Source organism: Xiphophorus maculatus, chromosome 5 (assembly GCF_002775205.1).
Source record: "Xiphophorus maculatus strain JP 163 A chromosome 5, X_maculatus-5.0-male, whole genome shotgun sequence".
NCBI classification, from domain to species: Eukaryota; Metazoa; Chordata; class Actinopteri; order Cyprinodontiformes; family Poeciliidae; genus Xiphophorus; species Xiphophorus maculatus.
Window position 1 is genome coordinate 18,704,137 of NC_036447.1, and position 24,866 is coordinate 18,729,002.

General features: G+C 39.6%; 1 protein-coding gene across 3 annotated transcripts; it reads right to left on the reverse strand.

The window, feature by feature from the left end:
* Positions 1-237: 237 nt before the first annotated feature.
* On the reverse strand, positions 238-24,742 carry LOC102226869 (protocadherin-10-like). Of its 3 annotated transcripts, none has more exons than XM_005814533.2 (5): positions 21,651-24,742; positions 20,367-20,425; positions 18,737-18,843; positions 5,435-5,595; positions 238-1,911 (listed from the first exon to the last, which is right to left on the reverse strand). In XM_005814533.2, the coding sequence occupies exons 1-5, from the start codon at positions 24,195-24,197 to the stop codon at positions 1,858-1,860; spliced, it is 2,928 nt and encodes a 975-aa protein (XP_005814590.1). In that variant the 5' UTR covers positions 24,198-24,742; the 3' UTR covers positions 238-1,857. The 3 variants fall into 3 exon arrangements, with proteins under 3 accessions (XP_005814590.1, XP_014330222.1, XP_014330221.1); XM_014474736.2 differs by having other exon boundaries at positions 5,212-5,595; XM_014474735.2 differs by lacking the exon at positions 238-1,911 and having other exon boundaries at positions 1,918-5,595.
* Positions 24,743-24,866: the final 124 nt, after the last annotated feature.

Below are 24,866 nucleotides of genomic sequence, written 5' to 3' on the forward strand. Positions count from 1 at the left end.
CATGGTGATTACATCTTGAAATTCCATGACATTTTTCCAGGACATCTGAATGTCTTTGCAAAAATAAGAACACAGAAAAATAACAGAAGTAAGAACAAACATCTATATAAACTATATAAAATATAAGTTATAATTGATATAATGGTTCAATAAATTGCAGACAGAATTTTAAACTTTGACTGGAAACTGGGTAAACAATACATGACACATTTTCAAGATGAACACAACACACTTAAGGAAACTTCAATGACACAGTTTATTTATCACCACTTTATCTGTGTATGTGTGTGTGTGTTTATTGGGGTGTTTATGCATGTATTTGCCATATTCACCTATATATGGAACTTGTTTCTGTGTTATGCATATGTCTTACTCATATAATTGTAAAACTTTTGAAATCTTGCTGGATTGTGATAGTTTTTCCATCCTGTACATCACCAAATATTCTGCTTGGAAAAATACAATACAAGTCAAAACAACTTAAATGGTGTCTTTGCAGCACACAACAAGGCCTGGCATACGTAAACAGTGAAAAGTAACAATCGTTTAAAAACATTAACTTAACTGTAGGTTGGTGTAAGGTTTTTAGAATATTCACTCCTCCTTTAAATAAAACAATACACATCTTGATTTTGTAGCACTTTGTATTATTAGATTGAGAGACATAATGAAGTGTAAAAACTAATCAATGGTTACACAGTTTTCAGAAAAAAGTATATTGTATATATATATATATAGTTTTATATATATATAGATATAGATTTATATTCATTTATAAGCTTTTAAAATAGTACAGTAAACACTTTGCACACATGATAAAAACCACTGAGTGTGTCTGATTGATTATGTATAGGCCAATGGCATCAAGAGAACCAGATCTCTGTGATGGGTCATTACACTTTCTTTGCCGTCAGCTCAGGAAGGACCTTAAGAAACGATAAGAAGCATTTGGAAAATATAAACAAACGTGAAACATTCATTTTCTGGTATTTTATTCCTAAACTTAAAAATGAGATTCAACATTAACACAGTGATTTGTCCAAATCTCCTTCCTGAAGTGGCTAGCTAAGCTTGAAAGAGAACTAAGCCCAACTTTGGACCACAAGTTCCTGTCTAAAACTGTGATTTTGAATATTCTAGAGTCTGCACACTTGAACCACACAGAAAGAACAACAGAAACAGAAAAGAGAAGGTATATAAAGACAGTCAAGTCAAAAAACCGGAGATACAGAATCTATAGTACTGCACTTGTTTGCTTTTTTTTAAATTCCTGTACATTACTTACTCCTTCACGCTTTTTCTCTCTTTATCTGCTTGCTCAGTCTCTTGTTGTCAGTCTCCTTTTCCACCCAAAACAGTCTCTGTACAGCTGGCTTAGTGGTGATTGTAGAAATAGCTAAAGGGTTCAGTGTGACATTGGTTGAAGTTTGTACAGAAGCATTGTCTCTCGATGTAAACAGGCACACACATATTTCTAGAGGCTAACTCCCTCCCAGGCAAAGGGGGAAATAACACCTCTCTAATTTAATTAGTCCCCCTTACTCACTTTGATATTTCAATTCCTTCGCTTTGTAATCTTATACCATTATAATCTTCATGTGGTCAAGAGTTTCATGCCGGTCTCAGTCCTGCTGAGAGAAATAAGGCCTTGAATTGCTCCTTGGGTATCAAGAGGTTTACAGCTACTCAGTAATTATTTCTCCTTTTTCCTCCCTCAGCAGCCACCGCCAAGGTTTCGTTACAGTTCGCCACCCGAGAAAATGAAGTTTTGCCAAGGTTGCTGCTGTCCAGGTTGCCGTTTGTTTTTGTTCTGTTTCACTGTCTTTAGCATCAGTGTTGATGGTGTAGTACATAAATTCACGCTGTCTCCGACAGGTCTACGTGGAATGAGCTAGCAAATCCTTTTGTGGGCTGAAAAGAAAAAGAACACACACTTGTTAAGACAAATGAAACCCTTTTTTTCCCTGCAGGCTTTTTAGTGCCACAATCAACTAGAAATATTGTCTCTAGAAGGATGCATACCACAAAGGAATACGTGAAGTTATTAATACACTCTAATCGCTGGTCCTTACAATATACTACTGTAAAGCTAATTTGGGAATGGCGTGAAAACACGTCTATCAGTCAGGATAAATTGTCAAAACCGTGTGGCTGCTTAATGCATGTGTAACAGATACAAAGAGCTCTAATTGCTTCATTAATTATCAATAAATGGGTCATTAAACATTTACTAAACCTTTTACAAGTGAATCCTGATGATCAAAGGATTACCACAGTAGCGTTCACAGCTATTTTTAAATGCAAACAAGAGGACTGTGGTTAATAGAATTTCTGCTTGAGATTGCCTTCAAAAACTAAAAAAATTCTAGATTAAAAAGATATGAGATAAGGTAAGCATGAATGAAACGAGTCAATTTTTCCCACTGCAAAAGCATACATCATGAACAGTCACACAGACAGTTTTAATTCGGAGTGAGAAAGACTAGAGCATCAATGCTAATTACTTTTTAAACAAGCTGATGTGAAAGTGAAGGAATTGCTTGTCTCTGTTAAATCACAAAAAAGACGACAAAACAGGTTATTGTGCTCATCATTTACCTGAGAGACAGCCCACAACCAGCATGCAGGATCATGGATGATGGTGGTTAACATGGTGTTGAGATGACTGGAAATGACTTCCCCACTGAATCTGTATATCAAATCCATTTTCTACTCTTAGAGCTAATAGAATATTCATGTAATGTGGGAGCTTTGAAAGAATAGGCAGCTTGAAATGTTCTGCCCATCTACCTTTTTCTTTCCTTTTATGAAACCCATTCAGCTTATTAGGAAATGAAAATCCAAATTTTATTCCAATGTATATCAATAAATGTTACTTGGCAAAGTAAAGCCACTATATTTTCTGCTTATTTCCAACATTGTTGAAAAGAAATTGCGTCTGTGACTTTTCTAGCTGGAAAATCTTGAACTTGTGGTATGAAGTCTTCCTCATCATCCCTCTCTATGTCAGGTATTGATTCACAAGTAAGCAAGTATAGACACTTGGGTTCTTTTTAGAGCAAAACGGACTTACTCCTTGTAAAGAAGAAGAAGCGTGGGCTGTGCGCTTCACCTCTTGAGCTATTCAGTAGGGAAGTCAGAATGCTCATGCTCAAAAATTATGATGAAAAAGTGAAGATAGATATCCTCTGTCCTTTTCCTCTCCTTTGTGTTCAGTCAAATTGCATCTAGTATTTAACTGCTAGTAAAAGTACATCTCAAGAAACCAGAAAACTTTATTTCAGTAGTTCAGTCCAACACTTGAAACTCATTAATTACAGAGATTACCTAAGATAGAGCTATACTGTTATACTGACATTGTTATGGCCTAGTTTCTATAATTATCCTTCAGACAGCTACTGACATCCTCTACATGAAGGATAAGGTTCAAAAGTTATGTATTTAAACATGTCAGCGGAAGACAAAAGTGTAATTTAAAAAGTTGCACGAATAACAGGGAAGTTTTGGAACAATTTAAAAATTTCTGGATGATCTGTATGTATATATATATATACAGTATATATATTTATATATAAACCAGACATATTTATATCCAGGATATGGGCTACAGTTGTTGCATTCTACGTGTTACACTACAGACGTCATCAGAAGGATTTCACCTTATCAGAGGGGAAAAAGGGATTGAAATGTTACCCACTGGTTCAAAGTTCTCTTTTCATCCATTTATTTTTCATACTGGCTTAATCTTTCTGGGTCAAAGGGTTGGTACCCCCCCCCCTATCCAGTGGGTGAAAAGAAGGGAATACCCTGGACAGGTTGTAAGTCCACTCGTCTAAAATTTTGAAAAGCCAAGTACCCTAGCAGGCATGATTGTGGAGGAAGTCTGAACACATGGAGAGAACCTACCAACAAAAAGAGAGAACATGCGAGCTCCAAACAAAAAAACACTGACCGCAGGGCCTTGCTACAAACCTTGCTACAGTGGTAAAAACCGTTTTGTTTGTTTTAAGGTGAAAATATATATATTTTTTATTTTTTACATTTAGAAAAGTTTCCAGAAACAAGAGGAAGAGTAATAAGACCCAGAACCCAGTGAGTGAGGATCTGGTTATCAGTGTCATCTGTTGGAGATGGTACGCTATGTCTTAGCTGGTTAGAGATCAGTGCAAACATCAACCAAGACGATCTCCAGCACTTCACATTTTCATCTGCTAACAAGTTTTATGGAGAGACTGGTTTCAATTGCCTGTCTACAATGCCAAGAGTGCAAATAAATGCTTTAATGACAATGGTAACACTGCATGACTGACCAGCAAACAAACCATTCAGAATCTTTGAAGTACTGTAAAAAGAAACATGAGAGATACAAGATGGTATTAAAGCAACCTGGGCTTCCCTAATATCACAGCAAAGCCACAGCCCGATCGCCTCTACACCAGGCTTTAAGGATGCAGTATTTAATGTAAAAGGAACTATAATCATATACTACATACTATACTGTGCAGGACATGTGCAGTATATCTTAACTTCCTAAGATACTAACTTTAGGATTTTTATTATCTATAAACCATACTCATTAAAATTAACATAAATACTTGAAATATATTACTCTGTATAATATATCTATATATCAAGAGTTTCAGTCTTTGAATTGAATTACTGAAATAAATTGCCTTTTTAATGATGTTCTAACTTACTCAGATGATCTTGTATGTCAGTGTGTGCTTTGCACATGATTCATGCAAGTGTTGCTGACCTTTACTAATATGAGCATCAGATAGGAAGGATTTTAAAGGGATGGGTAATTTGGAGAAAAGAAAAAAAAAGTGGCCACAGCAGAATAGCATGAGTCAAATTTCATTTTAATTTATTTCAAAATAAGTCCTGTGATTACAGGCAGTATTTAGGGTTATGGAGGGGTTAGGTTAGGTTAAGGATTTTATGTAGGTTTTGAAGAAAGGGGGTATGCAATTAATACATTTTACACTTGAAAAAAATCATATTACAAAAAAAATCTACTTAGACAAAATACAAGAAAATATGAAGCCATATTCTTGAACACCTTCAAAAGCAGAAGAAATAAAAGTTGATAATCAGCATATAATGTCCAAATCAGAATCAAGAGGTATAGTCAAAGTCCCCTCCTTTAGTTTCTATACTGGACCAAACCAAAATCGTAGGGTCCCAGTGAGGTTTCATACTGATACTCACAGAGAAAGGTTGGTTTGTACGGTAGGGTCCCCCTATCATACTCTTTCCTCTCTAGCGTGCTGGAGCTGTACTGCTGCTGTTGCTGATGGAGGTGATTTTGAAGGCTGTGGTGTGACTGTGATCTTTGGCCGTCCTTGCCAAAGGTGGAGAATGACCTATCGTTGGACGAGGCGGTGGAGGAGGTCATTGTGAGTTGGTCGGATAGGTTGACGGAGCAGGGTACCTCAGTGTCGGGTAGCGTGGCGTCCATGCCAGGGACGTGCAGATTGCTGCGGTAGTCCGGCCCTTGACGCCCATCTGATGGCACAAAGGACGGCATCCAGCAGCGGTCAGAGTGACCCAGGGCCTTGCACTCCTCTGTGCAGTTGGAGAACAGGTCAGCACCTGCAGAGAGCATTCAAACAGGTCTGTCTAAGTGGAAGCAAAACACATAAAGATTGAACTTTATAAATTGGCATTGAGGTTTAGAAGATAACAAAAAGATGGAAGAATAAGACACGGTGATAGACTAAAGAGGGCAAATATTTGGTAGTGGATAAAAGCCAAACTGAAAGTGAGATGATAAGAAGACACTGAGAGAAGCAGTACAAGTTAGCAATCCTTCACCAGTGTCAAAAGCAGGAAATATGCAGCAGTATTTACTCGTCAAAGGACAAAGCCAGAATTGATGAAGAGAATTGTTTGCTTTTCTCCTCACCCCTTTCATTTAGAAAGAAATAAGCAATCAAAGTGATGTGAGGTAACGAAAGCACTTCACCACCCGCACCACCCCTCCCATCTGACATCCTCTGACTCTCATTTGATTGTGAAACACCAAGAGATAAAACATGAATTCTTATTTTATAATCCTAAAAAATGACTATCACTGTAAGAAAATGTGACACAAAAGTGAACAAAATACTCAGTTGTTTAATTCCACTCTGTCAATCATCTTTGGAGAAAATGACTGACTGTAATAAACACAAAAGCTACAGCCAAAAAATTAGAACAGCAGAAAGATGATCAAATTAATATCTGAAATTATATAATGGAGCACTGAGCCATGAATGGGGAAGAATATTAAGAGAAGTGGCAAATTGAAAAACAGAGAATAACCGACATAAATGGCCAGAAGTCTGTCTGCTACATGGCTGGACATGATGTTTACAGATCATGAAATTGATCTGTAAACATCTAAATACTAAAACCTAAACAAGTAATGGTTAAACATTAAACCAGAATTAAGAAATAGCACCTTTTTCTGTCTTGCTGGAAATGTTGTCACAACACAGCCAGAAATTAGGTGGGTATAAAATGTGATTATAGTTGTTTGCTAGTTGAGACTCTAGCATACAAGTAGGCAGCTTTTCACAACAATGCTGATGAGGGAATCATCAATACCGATTCCCATATTATGTGATGGGAATGGAGAATTAATGCAGACATCAGCTTACGTCAGAATATACTGTCAATCAACAGTTAGATACAAATGAAGACAATTCCACATTGGTGTGATCATCTTACTGAACCTGATTCAGCGGTGAAAGTTTCAGGTTTGTTAAACGTGGAAGGGCATAAATCAAACTTTTTGCAACTTTTCATTTCTAGTAGTGCTGTGACACTACAACACTATCAGAAAATCCATTTGATGATGATACTGATAAATACTGTGATGAATATCAGTTGTGATAAATGAAGATTTTTCTCACTCAAACTTTTTCTCATGTACTTCGAGCACTCTCTGTGACCTCTAACATCACGGGCATTTGTAACATTTGGGGGTTGTGGAAATCTACTGCATTGAAATTCTACCCAATAGGCTGGATACTATATTGGCAGGCATAGTGTGAACTTAAATAATTTGAAGTATATTAGCCATTTCATTGCATTCCAAATAGTCTGTTGCGAAATTAATACTGCTCCAATGACTATAGCTTTGCAATATATACAGCCCAATTGCAACTTGCAGCCCTAATTGAGAAATAATCATCCATCCATCCATCCATCCATCCATCCATCCATCCATCCATTGTTTATATCTCATTTTCCCTACATGGGACATGGTACCTCTCTCCAGCAATCATTGGCAAGCCATGGTTATAAGCATTTTTTTTTTAAATACTTGACTGATAACCAATTATAACTGAATAAGTTGGTGATGATAAAGACAAGAACTCTGGACTCCCCATTCTAAAAATTTGCCCATTAAGAAAGCAGATTAAAACTTACAGTGAAAGAAACATGGGCAAATTTTAAGGCAGGCTTAAGGTTGATTGTGCACATTGAATCATTTTTTACTTTTGTTTCTTATGTCAGATTGAATGCCACTGCTCTGCTTGTCTATGTATTTCAGACATGCCCCTTCTGTCTGATGGTGATTTAACAAGCTTCAAACTAAGACAGTGTGGAGTTGTCCATCATGCGCTCAAAACAATAAACTCATTCAACTTTTACCGCAAACTCTTCTGAAACTTGCTGGACTGCATATTTTGCTTCTAAGACTATATCTAATGTACATATATCTGCAGATATTGATCAGCAAATGGGTAAAAACATTTTTATCTCATTTATAGATCAATTAACAAATTCAGTAATCAAAAGAAGTTTCACCTTTTTGAATCCAAGGACAGACTTGAATGTTAAAGACAGAAGTAGACCAAAACCAAATTTTAAAAAATTCAAAAAGGAATATCTTTACAAAACAAAACCAATGAACATATTAACTTTGATTTAACTCTTGGTGACATCCATTAGATCATTCTAATTTTAAAACTCTTTCAGCAACTCCCCAACACGTTTATCTTCCATTACATTGTCAAAGAACTGCCACTGTGACTGATTCTGTTTTCTGTGTTTGTGTGCATGGTGTGAATCTAATGTGGCAACTAATTGAGGCCCCCACGGAGTGCAAGAAAGGCAATAAGACTGCACAGTGGACATAGAGCCAGTGCAGACACACGGCTCACAGGCAGCGAGGGCCAAACAGGCTCCGGGTGCTATCGATTTCACAGACAGCAACGACAGGCGGGAAAAAGGCGACAACACAGCAGGAACCATCAGGAAGACCTGCACAGTCACAGATGGATAGAGTGATGGTCAGATCAAAACAGATGGAGACCAAAGAGGGGTTAAAGAGGCGGGCAGAGCAATGAAAGACATTGATTTAAATGAAAGAATGATAAAAATATCTCACAACATGTGTGTTTTTCAGTAGTTCTACCCTATCTTGTGCACATATTTTCCACACATTTTCAGGTTTCCTCTTTGAAAAAAACTTTTTACAGTGTCCAAAATGAAATGATTACCTTCCATCTTTTTTCACATTATAACCACAAACTTCAGAGTATTTCATTGGTATTTTATAGGATAGACAAACACAAAGCAGGCGGAAAGAAAAGAATACACGGTTTTCATTTTTCTGACAAATAATCTAAAGAGGGACCTGAAGGGGAATTCAGTCCCCTAACCCATGTCAACACTTAATTGCTGCAAATACAACTGAAAGTTTTTCCAGGTATCAAGCTCAATCATATTGCTTTGTGTTTGTAAACAATTGTCAAGACTTGCCACAGAATCTCAGATGTATCTAAGTCTAGAATGGCTGGTCCATTGTGACATGTTGTTGCCTTAAACAGGCCCGGATTGGCTAATCGGGAGCACTGGGGCATTCTCTGGTGGGCTGGTGTGCAGTCCTGGTAAATGGTCAATGTACCCGTACTTGTACGTGTTTATCAATTCCAGAGTCACACTACATTCGGTCATTCACCCATTCACATACACATTCACGCGCTAATGGTGGGAAGCTACTGGATAGTAGCCACAACTGCCCAGGACCAGTATGACAGGGCACCGATGCCACCAAGACTTTATCACCGCCACCAGCAGACAAGGTAGATGAAGTGTTTTACCTAAGAACTCGACAAAAGAGGTGAACAGAACTGGGATCATAACAACCAACCTGCTGATTACAGGATGAACTCCTACCGCCATCACCCTAAATCACTGACAATGGGTTGATCACATATGTTGATACTGGTTGGTGGTGCAGTCATTGCTTGAAAACTGTTAATGTGCTTTGAGTCAGAGACTATGTAAATGCTGATAGAACAAACTGTTTCCTCTCAGGCTCTTCTTGTAAGTTACATGAACATAAATGCTTCCCATTGTACCCCATATCCTAATTCAATATGCCTGAATTAAATAAATGGTTCATTAGTAGGCATCTGCATGCACAGCTGACATGTTGAGAAGTGGACATAACTCAGACTTGTACGACACCAGCCAACTTCAGCCAATGAGGACTGAAGTTGAGCACCACTGATCTAAACCATGTCATCACGGTGCAGGCTTTGTGAAAATGTTTTTTCTTGTTCTTTATAATCATGCAATAATTTGTTTTGCAGTACTACATTAAATCTAATAAAAATTAAGTAACATAACAAAACATAAAAAATGTTTCAGAGGGTGTGAATACTTTTGAAATGCATTGTAAATATTGGACTTTTGCCTGTAACAGTTTTAAAATGGTTAAGAAATTAGAAAAAACTTAGGGGCTTGTAGATGTAAAGACATACCTTCCTTATTTCATCACAAGATTCAGGGAGAACTCTTTGAACCTACGACCTGCATCTACAATACTATTATTTACTTGAGTAAACATGATTAAAAAAGAGGAGATGTTCAAAATCTCTCATTCATAGTTGGCAGTTGCTTTCCTCTCTTTTCTACTGAACATGTTGCATTTTATTTTTCACTTTTTTTAAGACATCTCATACATATTCAGATTTTATACCCTTCTCCCATCCAAGAGTTCCACACAATGAGCCCAAACAGGACCTTTGCTGCCAAAGGGTGCGTTAGTTTTCATCCCGACCTAGCACACAAGAAAAGCCACTCAGTAGAAGCAAGAAGGGTGGCTGAAAATGTGGAGAATATATATGAAGATATCTCTACAACTCCAAGAGGATCAGCACAGTTAATGCTGTTCTGGGCAGCTTTTGTAAATGCCAGCTATGTTTTTGAGAGCCATTTCCTTCAACATACACTCTAATTCACCTTTTATGCTGATGTATATTTATAGCATCTTTAAAGGTTGGATGCATATAAATCATTGCATTTCTGTAATGCCCATCAAGCTGCTGGCCTTTAGCCTTTTTTATAGACTTCCCAAAAATGCATGCACTCTCCTGACATAGAGGACACTGACCTCGGGTCCTCCTGTCATCTCTTCGCTATTGTGCTGCCAAGGTTTTCTGGAACCTGCAATGTGTGTGTTCTTCTAAATTTGGAAACAAATCAGCAGAAGGACTAAAGCACAGGTGCAAAACTAACAAAGGCCCAGGCAACTCTGGAGAAGGCAGGAACACTTGCACCTGGACGTGACAAAGCTGTTGCTAAAACCTTTACTGCTCTTTTCATCACTATAAAGAAAGACACAATAGTTCCTAGCTTATGATTTAGGACTAAACTGTAAGCATAAATGGCATCATTTTGGGAGTCTACACTCCATTTGACTCTGTGTTTAGACTTGATAAACCTAAACTAGAAAATTCTTTACTGAACAAATATCCTCTAAATTAGAGATTTTGTTTTGTGAAAACATTGAAAAAAGAGATAATTTCCAAGAATTTCTTGAGCCTTGGGCACCTAAAAAATTTAGACAAGTTACAACATTACAAAATGTTGTTTAGATTATTAATGTTGTTTAAATCTATGTCTAGCTACCTGTATGGAATAATTCTTATCAGTTGATTATCATTGGTAATTCTTATAACAAATGTAATTTTTTTTATTTTATTTATTCTTTCTATTTTTTCTGAGAGGCAGTGTTGTGTGTGTGTGACAGCAGAAGGAAGGGCTTGCCCAGGGCACCGTGCACAAGCCACATCTGAATGAGTATATTTTACAGTCACATTTATTTGTAAATTTATTCTGCATCTATCAGTGCCAACTCTTTATCAAACTTAGAAAATGTCACATCAAAGCTCCCAATCTACTCAGAGAAACTTAAAAATAAATATTATTAACACCTAGGTTTGGCAGCCAACTCCCACTTGCATGAAAAGTACTTCCTAAACGTGAGGATATGTAAATATACATGAGTAAACAGATAGACAGGCTGTGCTCACATGAAACCGAGTGGCTGTTGATCCCCATGATGCACCTTTTCCTCCTCGGGCAGGAAGAAAAACAACAACCAAAACAGTGACTAGCAATGACAGGCCCTGCCAGCAGTCTCTTCTCATCGTGACCTCAACAGGCAGGAAGAGCACATGCTTGTTCCCTTTTTACACACACACACACACGCACACACACACACGCATGCCCACCCCCACATGCACACGGTCTCCGAAGAGAAGGTGCAAACGAAACCACACATTATAAACACAATCTGTGTGTTAATAAGCAATCAGCACTTCGTTTTTTTCCCCCGCTTGCTTATTTTCTACATTACATCTCTGCATGTTTCTAAAATCCCATGTCGGTGCCATTTGACTAATTGCGTCGTCTGATCATACCTCCAACGACTTGGATCGAGGAAATGAGGGGAAAACAAATTTCAGGGAGAAAAAAAAAATCAACTCCATCTTGATATTCACTTTGTGGGTATATTGTACATATCTTTTTATTTTACAAGCACCCAGTTTGTGTTTGTTTCTTCCTGCAACTGTATCAGTCCATCTGCGTCTTTTCTTACATCCTCTGTCTCATTTTCTGGCATATTTAATTTTCACTACTCATTTCCTTTTTAACCCTTTTAATCTCTTTCCCTCATCCCCACCTAAGTTACCCCCATGTTAGAGTTTGTCTTTTGTCCCTGTCTCTGCTTTTCATCTTGTTTTCCACAGCTTCAGAAAGGATTCTGATGCAAGACATGACCATTTTACAACAACAAAGGAGTAGCACAACTTCCTGGTGAAGTCTGGCCAGCAAAACTGTGATGAGTAAACCAGAAACCTCCGTGGACCAAAACACACCAAGATGGCCTCCACTATATCTACTAATGACAGCCAGATAAATGGTTCCCAGCTATAATTTTCACTGTCTGCATCCCAGTATCTGAGCCAAAGGGAGAGCCAGGAGAGCAGCTTCCGTACAAGTGTCAGTTTGATTAATATTTCCTCTTTTATACTGTTAGAGCAAAACGCTCAGGATGCCCATTGATTATTGATACATGCTTTGTGTTCTTTATAGCACTCCTCAATAAATGCAGCAAGCTGGTGTGCAGTGATATAGGATCTGCTTGGTTTAATACAATTAAGTTCAATTCAGTTTATTTATATTGTGCAAATTCACAACAAGTTTCTTCTTGACGCACTTCACAAAAAAAGTCGTTCCAACGTTTGTTTCCTGTTTCCTAAAAGGCTCCATAACCCAAATAACAGCAAACACAAGGTCATAAACCCTGTAAACCCAAAAGTAACAAATTAAATTCTATGACGATTTTAACAACCTTAATTGTCTATATATTAAGGTATATATATATATACGTATATAACTTGGGTACATGGGAAGTCTTTTATCATCCTTACCCTCAACAAGATGTTTTAATATATACACACCCCTACACACCCCCACACACCCCCGCGACACACACATACGCACATAGCTTAAAAAAACAAACTACAACCAGCGGGTTCTTTCTGTCTTCCTGACAGTCTACCATCATCAGGATGTTTAGTTAATAAACAACATTCAAAATGGCCACAGCAAAATGATGCACACTAAGACAGTTTGGTTAATTACTAAAAGATGCTGCTCTATAATCTAATTGAAAAGCTAGCATTTTGATAGATGCTGCAAACATTTGACACCCAATACATAGTTGTAAGTTTACACTTTTTTCACAAAAGTCCTAACTGGCAGTATTTTCACTGTCTGAGCCTAATAAATAACTTATTTTAAAGGGCAAGGTTGTTTACAGAGACTTCATAATCCATTTTATTTGTTTTTGGTTTGCTTATTTATTTTGTGTATTTAAAATGTCTTCCAATTCCAGTGTTAAAATTAATTTATTGATCTTTGAGAGAATGTACTTTCATTACTATGCCATTATCATTATATTAGTTGAAAACAGGTCTCAAAACGACAATATTATAATTTATCGCAGTAATTTCTGGGACAATTTATTGTCCTGCAAAGTCTGACAAGCGCACACCCACATATCAGTGGTTCAATGAATGCAGTCACAGTATTGCGTTATCTGAGTATTGGGAAAACACTAGTCCAGATCACATGCCAGTCAATCAGTAAGTCTGAATCTCATGCCGCACTATGATGTGGCATCAGCTCCTTTACTGATTTCAGCATGCAGGGTGGTTTTACTGATGGTAAGAGATTTACTTTCTGATTAATTTGTCTAATATTTACAAAGTCTGATCACTTGGGTCAACCAGAGTGCACTGACATTTCATTTGTAGGTGGTCAGTCAATTCTTAAATTTAAAATAAAATAAAATTGTCACAGAAAAATAACATACCCATTTATGACTAGGAATTCCACAGCACCAATCCCAATATACACACAGCAAGCGTGAGAGCAAGCGTTTATGCATACACAAATGGCTGCCACGGGAGATTCACGAATTTCTCAAACATGTATGGAAGAATCAAGGCAACACTTGTATGTTTTTGATGAGGGAAATAGATAATAACACCATATAAAGCACAAAACAATTTATTTTACATAATAGCCTCTCCCCTCTTTAAAACTGAAAACTAAGGGTCTCTGCATACTTTTTGAAAGGCACATTGCTTCAACTTGGCAAGCATAAAGGGTTCATATACCCATTATTTCCATCATTAATAAAGATTTCATTGTTTGGAAACATTATTCCTGTTATAAGACATTTTGGATCCATTCATCATCTCACAACTCTCTTGATTTCTTCTTAACAATTAGAGCTTTTCAACTTTCTAAATGCTACAAATTACATTTTTTTTAATCAGTCACACAACTTTAACTTAAATCTTTATACCTTTGCCTACTTTCTGTCTTTAACTTCTCTTTATATTTTAGAACTGGAAGAAAGGGGTGTATCAAAGCCCTGTTAGCTAAATTCCTCTGACAGCGTAGTGACACGGGGAACTGCAACTCAGTACACACCACTAATTCATAATCAGCCATCTAATACACCGTTACCACAGTGATTTAATTGTACCATTTGTCACGGCTGTTGTTCGCACCAAAACAAACGTCATGATAATGATCGTTTCCAGTCTCCTTCCCGTCTCACAGCCTTCCACAGCTGATTGAACATTTCGAGGTGTCTATTTTTTTTTTTTTTTTCTCCCACCTTAATTCTTTATCCGGTTTTATCTGCCACCTATTTTTCTGTTTTGCCTGCTCACTTTGCTATCTTTTTCTAGACACAGGATGAGAGAAAACGGTGCCTAATTTTGGAAAAAGCAGGGTGGAGAAGTAAAAGGTGTGGCGCTCAATCAATACTGCTCTGGCTCCTGATGCAGCGGTGCCTCGCTCCAGACACCAGCTTTCAGAAAAGCCATTTGCTCACATTTTCAAGGTATACCAGCCTCACAGGCAGTGTCCCTTTGATTTAAAACGACATCAGGAGACTTATTTTCTAAAGTGTCAGACGAGCGGCCGAGCGGGAAGCTACGACAGGTGTAGTTGATGATATGCCAACTGGAAATGGTTTCCCCCTTGATTTGAAATATTCTGAAGGTGCACCAAAAGGGGAGAATGTGTGGCACGTTCCCATATGGAAACCTTGCCTGTAACCCTCCTTTGATAATTGCTATGCAAAGGATCTGGAAATGAATTACTGATCAGTGGAGTGTTACAGAGAGTCAACGTGTGAGGGAGACAGAATGAAGGATGAGACCCTGACAGAAAACCAGGAAGAGAATATATGTGTGTCAGACAAGCGCATGCACCTCCACACCAAGAATGAGAGGATGCATATATTCATATGGAATACATTTGAGCTTATGTATGTGTACATACAAACAGTGTGCCTGCTCAAAAAGTCACTTCAAAAATTCCTTAATTTATTTATGGGGTACGTTTTACTTACTTATTTGTTAATTTAGTTGTAATTTCTTTTATACTGGCTTTTGCGTTTTGGTTACCTTAAGAACACAGTCAGGACAAAGTAAAGTGTCCTGACTTTACTTTGTCAGGACAAATATTTTAATTTTAATAAATTAAAATATTTGTTTTTTGAGATTAGATTACAGAACAATTCTAATTGCATTGTGGAATTTAAATCCATATGTCATCTTCACTAGTGTAATTGAATGCAGCCCATAATGATTTGCCAGCTACGTGATTTGCCTTTCCTCGTGTTTTGCTGGTAGTGGGAAGCTATTTATTGACAGGTGTTAAGTCATTCAACAGTGGAGGATAAGACAACTATATGTACAGTGAACTCTGCTTTTAAAAATAAACTTGATAGACGACTGTTACAACAGAGGACCAACATTTAAAATCTAAAGCCAGAGAATATCAAAGTTGGAATCAGACATACCAACAAAGTAAGAGAAACACAACAAAAGAGCGGAACACGCTTTTAAAATTCTAAAATTTTGTTTGTTTTTACATTGCTTTTTGTGTAGACAGGGGGAAAGAGTTCAAGAAATACTGTAAGTCAATCAGATGTAAAAAACCCAAAATGTACTGGCTGTAAAGAGCGACACAGATAGAGGTTTAACAACTCTGAATATAGAACTAATACATTATAGAAGTAGCCTTTCTGGCTACTTGGAAAACATAGAAGAAGCCTATTTTATATGCAATTATGTTGCATGATTTACAAAAGTGTAAAACTCCTGGTTTAAAACCAATATGACATTTTAAATGTAACTGCATCTCAATCTTTATTGGTTGGGTGAAAGTCAAGACACTCCACTTTCTATTAAGTTAAGAAATTATTCATTATAATCCAAAATGTATTTATTAAAATTGAAATATTTTGCCTATTATTTTATAAACTGGTCGAGACCTACACCAACAGGCTTGAAGCTGTTATTACAGTGACAGGTGCTACTATAAAGTATTGGTTCATGAGACAGATGCAAGTCAAAATACAATGACATTTGCAATTATAACTAGAATAATTATGGAAAAGTTTAGGAGACATGTATAGTTTTGCAAAATACTATGTTATAAACCCTCTGAGAAAATCAACATTCCCATTGCTTTCTGTTAATAAATTACTCTGAGACAACTGAGCAGTGTCTGTGTTATGGAAATACTGTCCATACTAGGCACAGTTCCAAGCAGCACCTTCCACTCTCTCCTCTTACACTTAATACATTCAGGCCCTTCCGAAGCACCATTTCAAAGGAGAGTGCCGTTGCAATACAGACATTATCACATAGACTTGCTTTCTTTAGACATAACACATACAAGCACACAAACACTCAGGTTACATTTAGGTATCAGGCACACTCCTACACCTCAAATCAGACGGTGCTATACCTTTACACCCACACAGACAAACATACAGTGCCTGGTTTTGTTTACAGAAGTGTGTGAAACTCAAGTGTCCGTCTTTCCAAAATACCAGTCGTGTGGTATTACCTCCCGTCGAGTGGTAAGCTGTTCTCTTCTAAATCCAACATGAGGAACAAATGTTGGTTTCCCTTGTATGAAATACACAGTCGAAGCACCAACTGTGTATACTCCCCTGCGTGTGCCAAATGAGCAAAGCACTGAGCCAAAAAAGAAAGAAAAAGGCTGAAGAAACATGTCATTGGTTCAGAAGTATAATGCCTGTCACTGTGCTCCAAACGCTAGCAAATTGGAATTCAAGACAATTTTCCACCTAAAATAAGTGTTATACTACAGTCTCAGGCATGTCTTGAAAAATCATGTCAGGGCTGAGTTCTTCCTAAAGTTGGAGACTATGTGCTAGAATGACATGTTAAGATGTATATTGGATATTCTCCCTGTTATCCCCTCACTTTCTTTTGTTCCTTAGCCTATGCAAAAACAGTTTATCACATGTAATATCTTTAAACACACAAAAAATACATATGTTTAAACATTAGCCCCTACATCTATTTCACTAAGCAATGAGCTCCTACAAAAAAAGAAGGGAGACTTGGATTTCTTCCAATGCTGCATTTCAGTTGCGCATAGTTTGACCTTCCCAACCTGTTTTACGAGCGAGGGCAGGGAGTGACACCAGTGCAGTATACCCACTCTTTATTTAGGCACAGTTCATTAATAATGTCAAACACTGCAGAGCCTAATGAGAGGCCCATTCACTACCCAACAACACCTATTGGATCTTCTCTCTATTTGTATTCCCTGCACCGCTACGATATTTGGCAAGCTGTGGTCTAGACAAGGGTCTTACATGCGTCACGTGGAGCATTCCCTTACAAAGAAAGGGCAGTTCAATATGAAATTAGATTTTGTATTGCTCCACGTTTTTGTCTGACTCTAGCATGATCAATAAACAGGTACTAACTAAGTAGAGTTTTAGAGAGAATGAAGAGAGACTTAAGATAAGATCCGCTAACCTTCTTTGGAAAGAAGAAGAATCTATCATGCTGTAAGGGCAGATAAGGAATGAGGGTCTGCAAATGAACCCCAAGTGAGAACATAGATGGGGATCTGTAAGCTAATTCTAACATTTTGGCTTTATTAAACTTATGCTGAACATACAAAAATCTGGTAAATCAAAAAAGAAAAGGGTGTAAAATAAATAAGTGTGCCTGAACAGCTGAATCTAGACTAAAGGCCTCTGAGGTCAAATAAAACACACATAAGAAAAGCTATATATATTTTAAAAGTATTGTGAAAAAAAAGTGCTTTTGTTATCAGTCTTTCTTACGGTGGCAACCCTTAGTAAAATCTATTGCAACAGGCTCTCCTCTGAAATCATTTTATTAATTATAAAACAATACCCCAAGCTCTGAATATCGTGCAGAGCAGTTTTTAGAGGATGCAAAAAAAGACAAGTGGATACAATTGCAAGCCTACAACGACATGGTGGTCCACCAAAAGCATTAATCAGAGAAGTAGCCAGAAGAGCCATGGTAACTCTGGAGGCACGTTGGGAAGGGTAAGTTGCTTAGCGTTTGTACAACATATTGACTCTAGGGTTGATTGAAATGCTTCTCATTACATCAATTCAGCTTTCATGCGGTTCATTTTCTCTTGACTGAGCCTATTGATTTGTGCAACTAAAGCTCTGTGGGCCCCACACAGCCTCACTGCAAGTCACTGTCCTTTCAGCACCACACTGCTGAAGAAGCAAAGGCCAGAGGGAAGAGATTTCCACTGATACTCTTTTTGCCAGTCTTTTTGCAAGGCTGTAAGTTACAATCAACACATCTGGGGCCTGTTCATACCAGCCAGTAACCTCTGAGCTCAGGGCCTACCCGTACATTCTGCAAATTAAGGAAATGAAAAAATCAACGATCCGCACCAACAACTTCACATTATCCTATTCACAATTGCAAACTCACAATGCTGAAACGGATCAGGGAGGTGTGTAGGCATGGGAACGGGTTTGTGTGTGTGTGAGGGCAGAAATGGCGGAGTAATTATTATGAGATGTGGATAAACTCACCGGCTGAGTGACCCCGGTTTGTTGCGTCGTGGTCGCTGTCGCCCTGTTCACTGTCGCCGTGACCACTGTCTTTAGAACTGACAATGTCTGCCTCTTGAAATGCAGAACTACAAAGAGGTCCAGAGAGGGAAGGGGGAGCACAGACAGAGGAAGAATGAATATGGTTGTGAGGCAAAAGACACAGAGTGTGGAGGAGGATTAAATGAGAGGGCAAAGAGACAGAGAGGAAGAATCAGAAGTCAAGACCACGTTAATGCGGTCACGGTAGCCATCAAGAGCCTAAATTGGATGTTACACATGGCAAGTAATGAAATCCAGCATTAGAGCTTTAATAGACGCCGCTGTGTCAGTTATGGGACTCATGCCAAATTGAAGATGAACGTTATGGATATGTTGGGAACAGTGCAGGCTCTTAAAACCGCAATTAACAATGTGGATACTGATGGGTGTAGTGCTCATGTTAGAGCTGGTCCAAGGCTGTAAGGGGCCCTAAGCAGAACTTGATTTGGGACCTGTCCAAGTATCCTCAGTCACCAAATCCAAACAATATTCTCTTTATATACAGATATATAGTCCATGTTTAAATCTTGTACATTATGCATCTAACATAGCTACTGTTATAACAGCTTCAGTTATGCCACTTTGAAGACATTAACCTTTTCAACAACAAAATAATTTTGTTGTTGATATATATATATATATATATATATATATATATATATATATATATATATATATATATATATATATATATATATATATATATATTGTGTATGTGTGTGTGCGTGTATGCTCTGGTACTCCTGGGTGTCCCCTGTAGGCTTTACAGGCCTTAAGCAGCTTCTTTGTTTACTTATACTTTAGGCTGGCTCTGGTTCATTTAATAGATTTAGAAAGAGACTACGCCAAACAAGTTAGCATCCCATTTGCAGCTTATTAAATGTCACTTCATTCAAAAATGATCTTGATAAAGATTTAAAATTATACTTTATTGTTTTCACAACCTTAATAAAGTTTTCAAAAATCATGAAAGGTTGGAAAATAATTCTGTTTGGGTGGTGGAGTTTTTAAGATGGACTCCATGTAAAATGGCATCCAGGCAGAAAAAAAGAGATAAAACAACCCTTTTTTGTTTACAAAGTTAAAAAATGGTTCACAGTTCACAAATAGTATTTTACAAAAGCTGTCCTTTATATAAAGTAATTTTGCTGAACTTTGACCACTGTAGGTAGTGTTGTTTTTAAGCTGAGTCCGATGTAAGGTGCTCTGAAACAAGAAATCCTCTCAAAATTGCTATGAATTATTTAAATACTGAAACAAAGACAAATAGAATATGCAGAGAACTTATTATAATATTGTTCAGTTCTAACATGGGTAGTTTGTTTTTTTTTTGTTTTTTTTTTAACTAGAGTAGACTCAATAAAATGTAGCGAAATAGCCCTTAAGCCAAGTGCTGCATTTGGAAAGTTCAAATTGCATACTGACTTCAGTCTCATGAAGGGATTGTGGATCAATGAGAGCCTGTTGAATGTCTTGTGATGGTGGATCACAAGACATTGTGGTGGTGACTAGGCCAACATGAAATGGGATGAATGTATATGCATGCATCACATCGTGTGTTTTCCACTACCTGTTGACACGCCTGGGTCTGTCCACCAGATAGCTGAGTTCTGCTCGTTGATGTTTTGTCTGGAAAGCCAACAGAAACACAGATGTGATCACAACCGATGCAAACAGGCAGATGATTCAAATGCATAATCATAGATTAAGACTATAAAGATAGAATGTGAAACTGAGTCAGGAGAAGCTCTGGTGGAGCGACGTGGGTTACTGATTATGTGTGCATTCACTTGGTGAGAGTCGGCAAGAGGAGATGAGAGCAAGGGTTGTGGTGGGGGGAGTATATTAGGGAGGCGTAAATGATTGAGACGCCTGATGCTGAAACTGAACAACCTTTGTGCACGGTGCTGCCGTGCTGTGTCGTGCGCGGAATACTTAACACACAGAGGACTAGAGATGTGACTGGCTGGTCTGGCTCAACGAAAGCCAAGCAATCAATAAAAAAAGCCACCAACTCTCTTCAGAACCATGAGCAAAATGCACAAGTGGTGCCACTCTTGGGGGTCATAAAGCCTGATATGCATAACAACTTTTATACATTAATGTTAGATAAGAAATTATAAGCTTATAAGTGTCTGAATTCACATAACAATTCACCCAAAACTTATTATAGTAGTCGCATAGCAAAATACGAAAGCAAAACTCACACTGTTATGGGTTCTGATTTCCAATGTGCCCACCCGAATATTTGTGGTTCCCGTCTGGCCTGCCCTTTCTGGATACGCCCCTGGCCCAACCTGAGCTTGTCTCCGTTTCTGCATCAGACTGGATTCCCCAGCAATACCTTCCTGTTGCATTATTCCGGCTAATTGTTGTAATGCTGCACAAAATAACTAGCTTCACATGCGCTCATTGATTGTACTTAGGATAAGAAATGAAAAACCATGTCTAAATCTACACTTTAATATTGTCAAGAAAGAAAATGATCATAAAAAATAACACAGTTTATTCTATATGTGTTGTTGTCATAAGTTAAAATTCGAGTCTTTTTAGTGCAGTGTATTAAACCTGATACTACATAAGTCTATTGGATAATAAAATACCACTTGAAACTTAACAACTGACATGTCCAATCACCATTACACATAACAATGATTAAAGGCCACTGAGCACAGTAGCCAAGTCAATTGCAGAACCCTTTTTCAAAGACTTTTACTTTGCGTGATCTGGCACTTTAACCGAAAGCAAACGCAGTTGGGAAGGTTAACCCGTGAAAAATGCGGTTTTCCACACTTAATACATTTTACGGATGAGCGTTAGGTTGATTCTGAGGTCACTGTGTCTGCTGTCTTACCTCACTGGATAGAATGCTGCCGTTAGATATAATGTCCGGTTGCTGATCACTGTAGCCGGTCACTATTGCCCCGCAGGGGTTGGTGTGATCAGCGTCGTTGCTGCGGGAGGGGCTGCACGGCTTAAGGAACATCAGATCCGTCTTGGCAGACTCCGGTGTCAGGCACACCTGGTAGCAATAGGAGTTCTGGTTTTGGTGGTGGTGGGAGCCAAACCCGCCTCCCACGCTCCCCACCCCAGACTCCTCCACTGGCACCTGTCCAACGGGCCCAACTCCCGTGGTCACGTTGGTGCTCTGAACCAGCATGATGTCGGATTTACTCAGTTTCTTCTGCTTCCTACCGCGGCTCTGCCTGCTGCAGCAGGAGCCACAGCACAGGCAGCAGTCGCCGGCCAGCAGGCACGTGTACAGATTGAGCTTCTTGTCCTTTTGACAGCGCACGGCCAGCACTATCATGGCCAGAAGGAATATAAAGGACACGGAGCCCAGGGCGATGATGAGAATCAGGGTGAGATCAAGAGAAGTCTCTTTAGCCTTGGAGGCCGAGCCGCGGTCCCCACTGCGGCCCTCCACCACGCTGTCCACTAGTATTACGCTCACACTGGCGGAAGAGGAGAGAGGAGGCTGCCCGTGGTCCCTCACCTCTATCAGCAGATCGTAAAAGCCCTGTGGGTCCCGCTTGGGGGAGATCCTGCGCGCTGTTCTCAGCTCTCCGGTCCTCCAGTCCATGCGAAACATTCCCATCTCATTACCCCGCAGGATGCTGTAGGACAGCCGTGCGTTTTCGCCATCATCTGCGTCCATGGCCACGATGCGCGTCACCAGGTATCCAGGCTCCGCCGAACGCGGCAAGTGTTCTTTAGCCGTGCCGTTTTTACCTAAAGGGGCTATAACGCTGGGAGCGTTGTCATTTTGGTCTACTATGATCACGTTAACGGTGGCATTGGAGAACAACTCGACAGCACCTGAGTCCTTAGCCTGGACCATGAAGCTGAACTCTTTCAGCTGCTCATAATCGAAAGAGCGCAGCGCGTAAAGGTAGCCGGTGTCTTGGTTTATGGAGACATAAGTGTCAACAGACATTCCCTGGATGTCACACTCCAATATGGAGTAGGTTATTAAAGAATTCTGTCCTATATCGGGGTCCAAGGCGGTCACTGCGTGAATGAAAGCGCCAGGCACATTGTTCTCATTCACATAAACATCATAAACAGCCTGCGTAAAGCGGGGCGCGTTGTCGTTCTCGTCAGAGACGTGCACCTTAATTGATTTGCTGGTGGCCAGCGAGGGCTGACCTTTGTCTGTGGCCACGACTGTGATGGTGTATGAGTCCGTGTTCTCCCTGTCAAGCGAGCCGTCCGTTACGATGGTGTAGTAATTTTTAAACGACGACTTCAACTTGAAGGGGACGTCGCCCATGATCTCACAGCTCATCTGACCATTCTCACCAGAGTCTCTGTCCGAAACACTGAAAAGGGCAATAACGGTGCCCGGGGCGTGCTGCTCGCTCACAGACTCAGTTACGGTGCTGAAGCTGATCTCCGGTGTGTTGTCATTCACGTCCACAAGTTTGACCAGCACTTTGCAGTGCGCAGGGACGGCGTTAGCCCCCAGATCTTTCGCCTGGACGTTGATCTGGTGCGTGTTGCTCTCTTCGTAGTCCACCTCGCCGGACACTTCTATCCTGCCCGTTCTTTCGTCGATGTTGAACAAGTCTTTTATCCGTGGGGTATTGTGGCTGCTAAAGGAATAAATTATTTCTCCGTTTAGTCCCTCGTCTACATCCGTGGCGTTTAGCTGGATGACTAGAGTCCCCACGGGTGAGTTTTCCCGCAGGTTAATCGTGTACACGGACTCATCGAACGTGGGAGCGTTGTCATTAGAGTCCAGAACTTTAACTACCAACAAAGCCGTTCCGGTCCGCTGCGGGACGCCCCCGTCCACAGCCGTCAGCACATAGCGATGGACCGCCTGCTGCTCTCTGTCCAGCGGCTTCTCCAGCACCAACTCCGCGAATTTGGTCCCGTCGCTCTGCGTCTGCACGTCGAGGGAAAAATAGTTATTGTTGGTTATAGCATACGTGCTGAGCGCGTTGGTGCCAACGTCGGGGTCGAAGGCGTTCTCCACGGGGAAACGAGTCCCGGGTATGGCACTCTCAGATATTTCCACGAAAATGTCCGGCTCCGGAAAACTGGGCGGATTGTCGTTGACATCCATCACCTCGATCTCGACTCGGAACAGCTCCAGCGGATTCTCCAAAAACACCTCCAGGTGCAGCAAGCACGGGATGGTCTGCTTGCAGATTTCTTCCCTATCTATTTTCTCTTTCACAACCAGAGCGCCGTTCTCCAAGTTCACCTCCAGATAAGGTGTCCGCGAACTTGGCACCGTCTGGAACCGGCGAGCGGAAAGTTTGGTAATGTCCAAACCTAGATCTTCTGCGATATTCCCAACTACGGTGCCAGGCTCTTGCTCTTCTGGCACGGAGTAGTGCAGCTGACATAGAGCTCCATTCAGAATGGAGAGCAGAAGTATTGACCAAATCATCTCCCCTCTCACTCTCCAAGTGAATATCAATGCAGGGGAAAAGAAGGGGGGAAAAACTGGGGAAAAAAGTGTTATTCCTTTTTCCTACAAGATATGTGCATTTCCAATCTTCCCTGGCAGGAAAAAAACAGCAAAACAAGCTGCAACAAGGCTGTCCGAGTCTAAAAATCCCCTCCTTTGCCTCGGGTCAGTGGAACATTTAGTCGTTTCTGCTTTGAGAAGTGCAGCCATTTGATCCGAGCTTCCTAGTTTTAATCAATTCTGCACCCGGTCTGAGATTTTGGTATCAGCGCACACAGTCGCAAGCTTCAGCCAACATTCCTTGTGCGCAGAACGAACTCCCCCCTTCACTGAAAAGTCAGGAAAAAAGAACATAAAAACTTTTTAAATCCTTGTGTTGAAAAATATTGTAAAAAAAAAAAGTAAATAAATAAAGAGGTTAGCTTTTTTTAAATGCACGAACAATGAGACTTTCTCTGTGAAGATTTAATCACTGCGCCTTAGCGCTCAAAGCGGATGATGCTCTCATCTCTGCTTCTGGAAGCCGAGTGTGAGCGGCGGGGTTGGTTTTGCGCACAGCTCCTTTCCCCAGCAGCCAATGATATTCTTCAAACATCGGGTGTAATGGCACCTGATTGGGGCTCTGCGATGCCAGCTAGAGCGCACGCC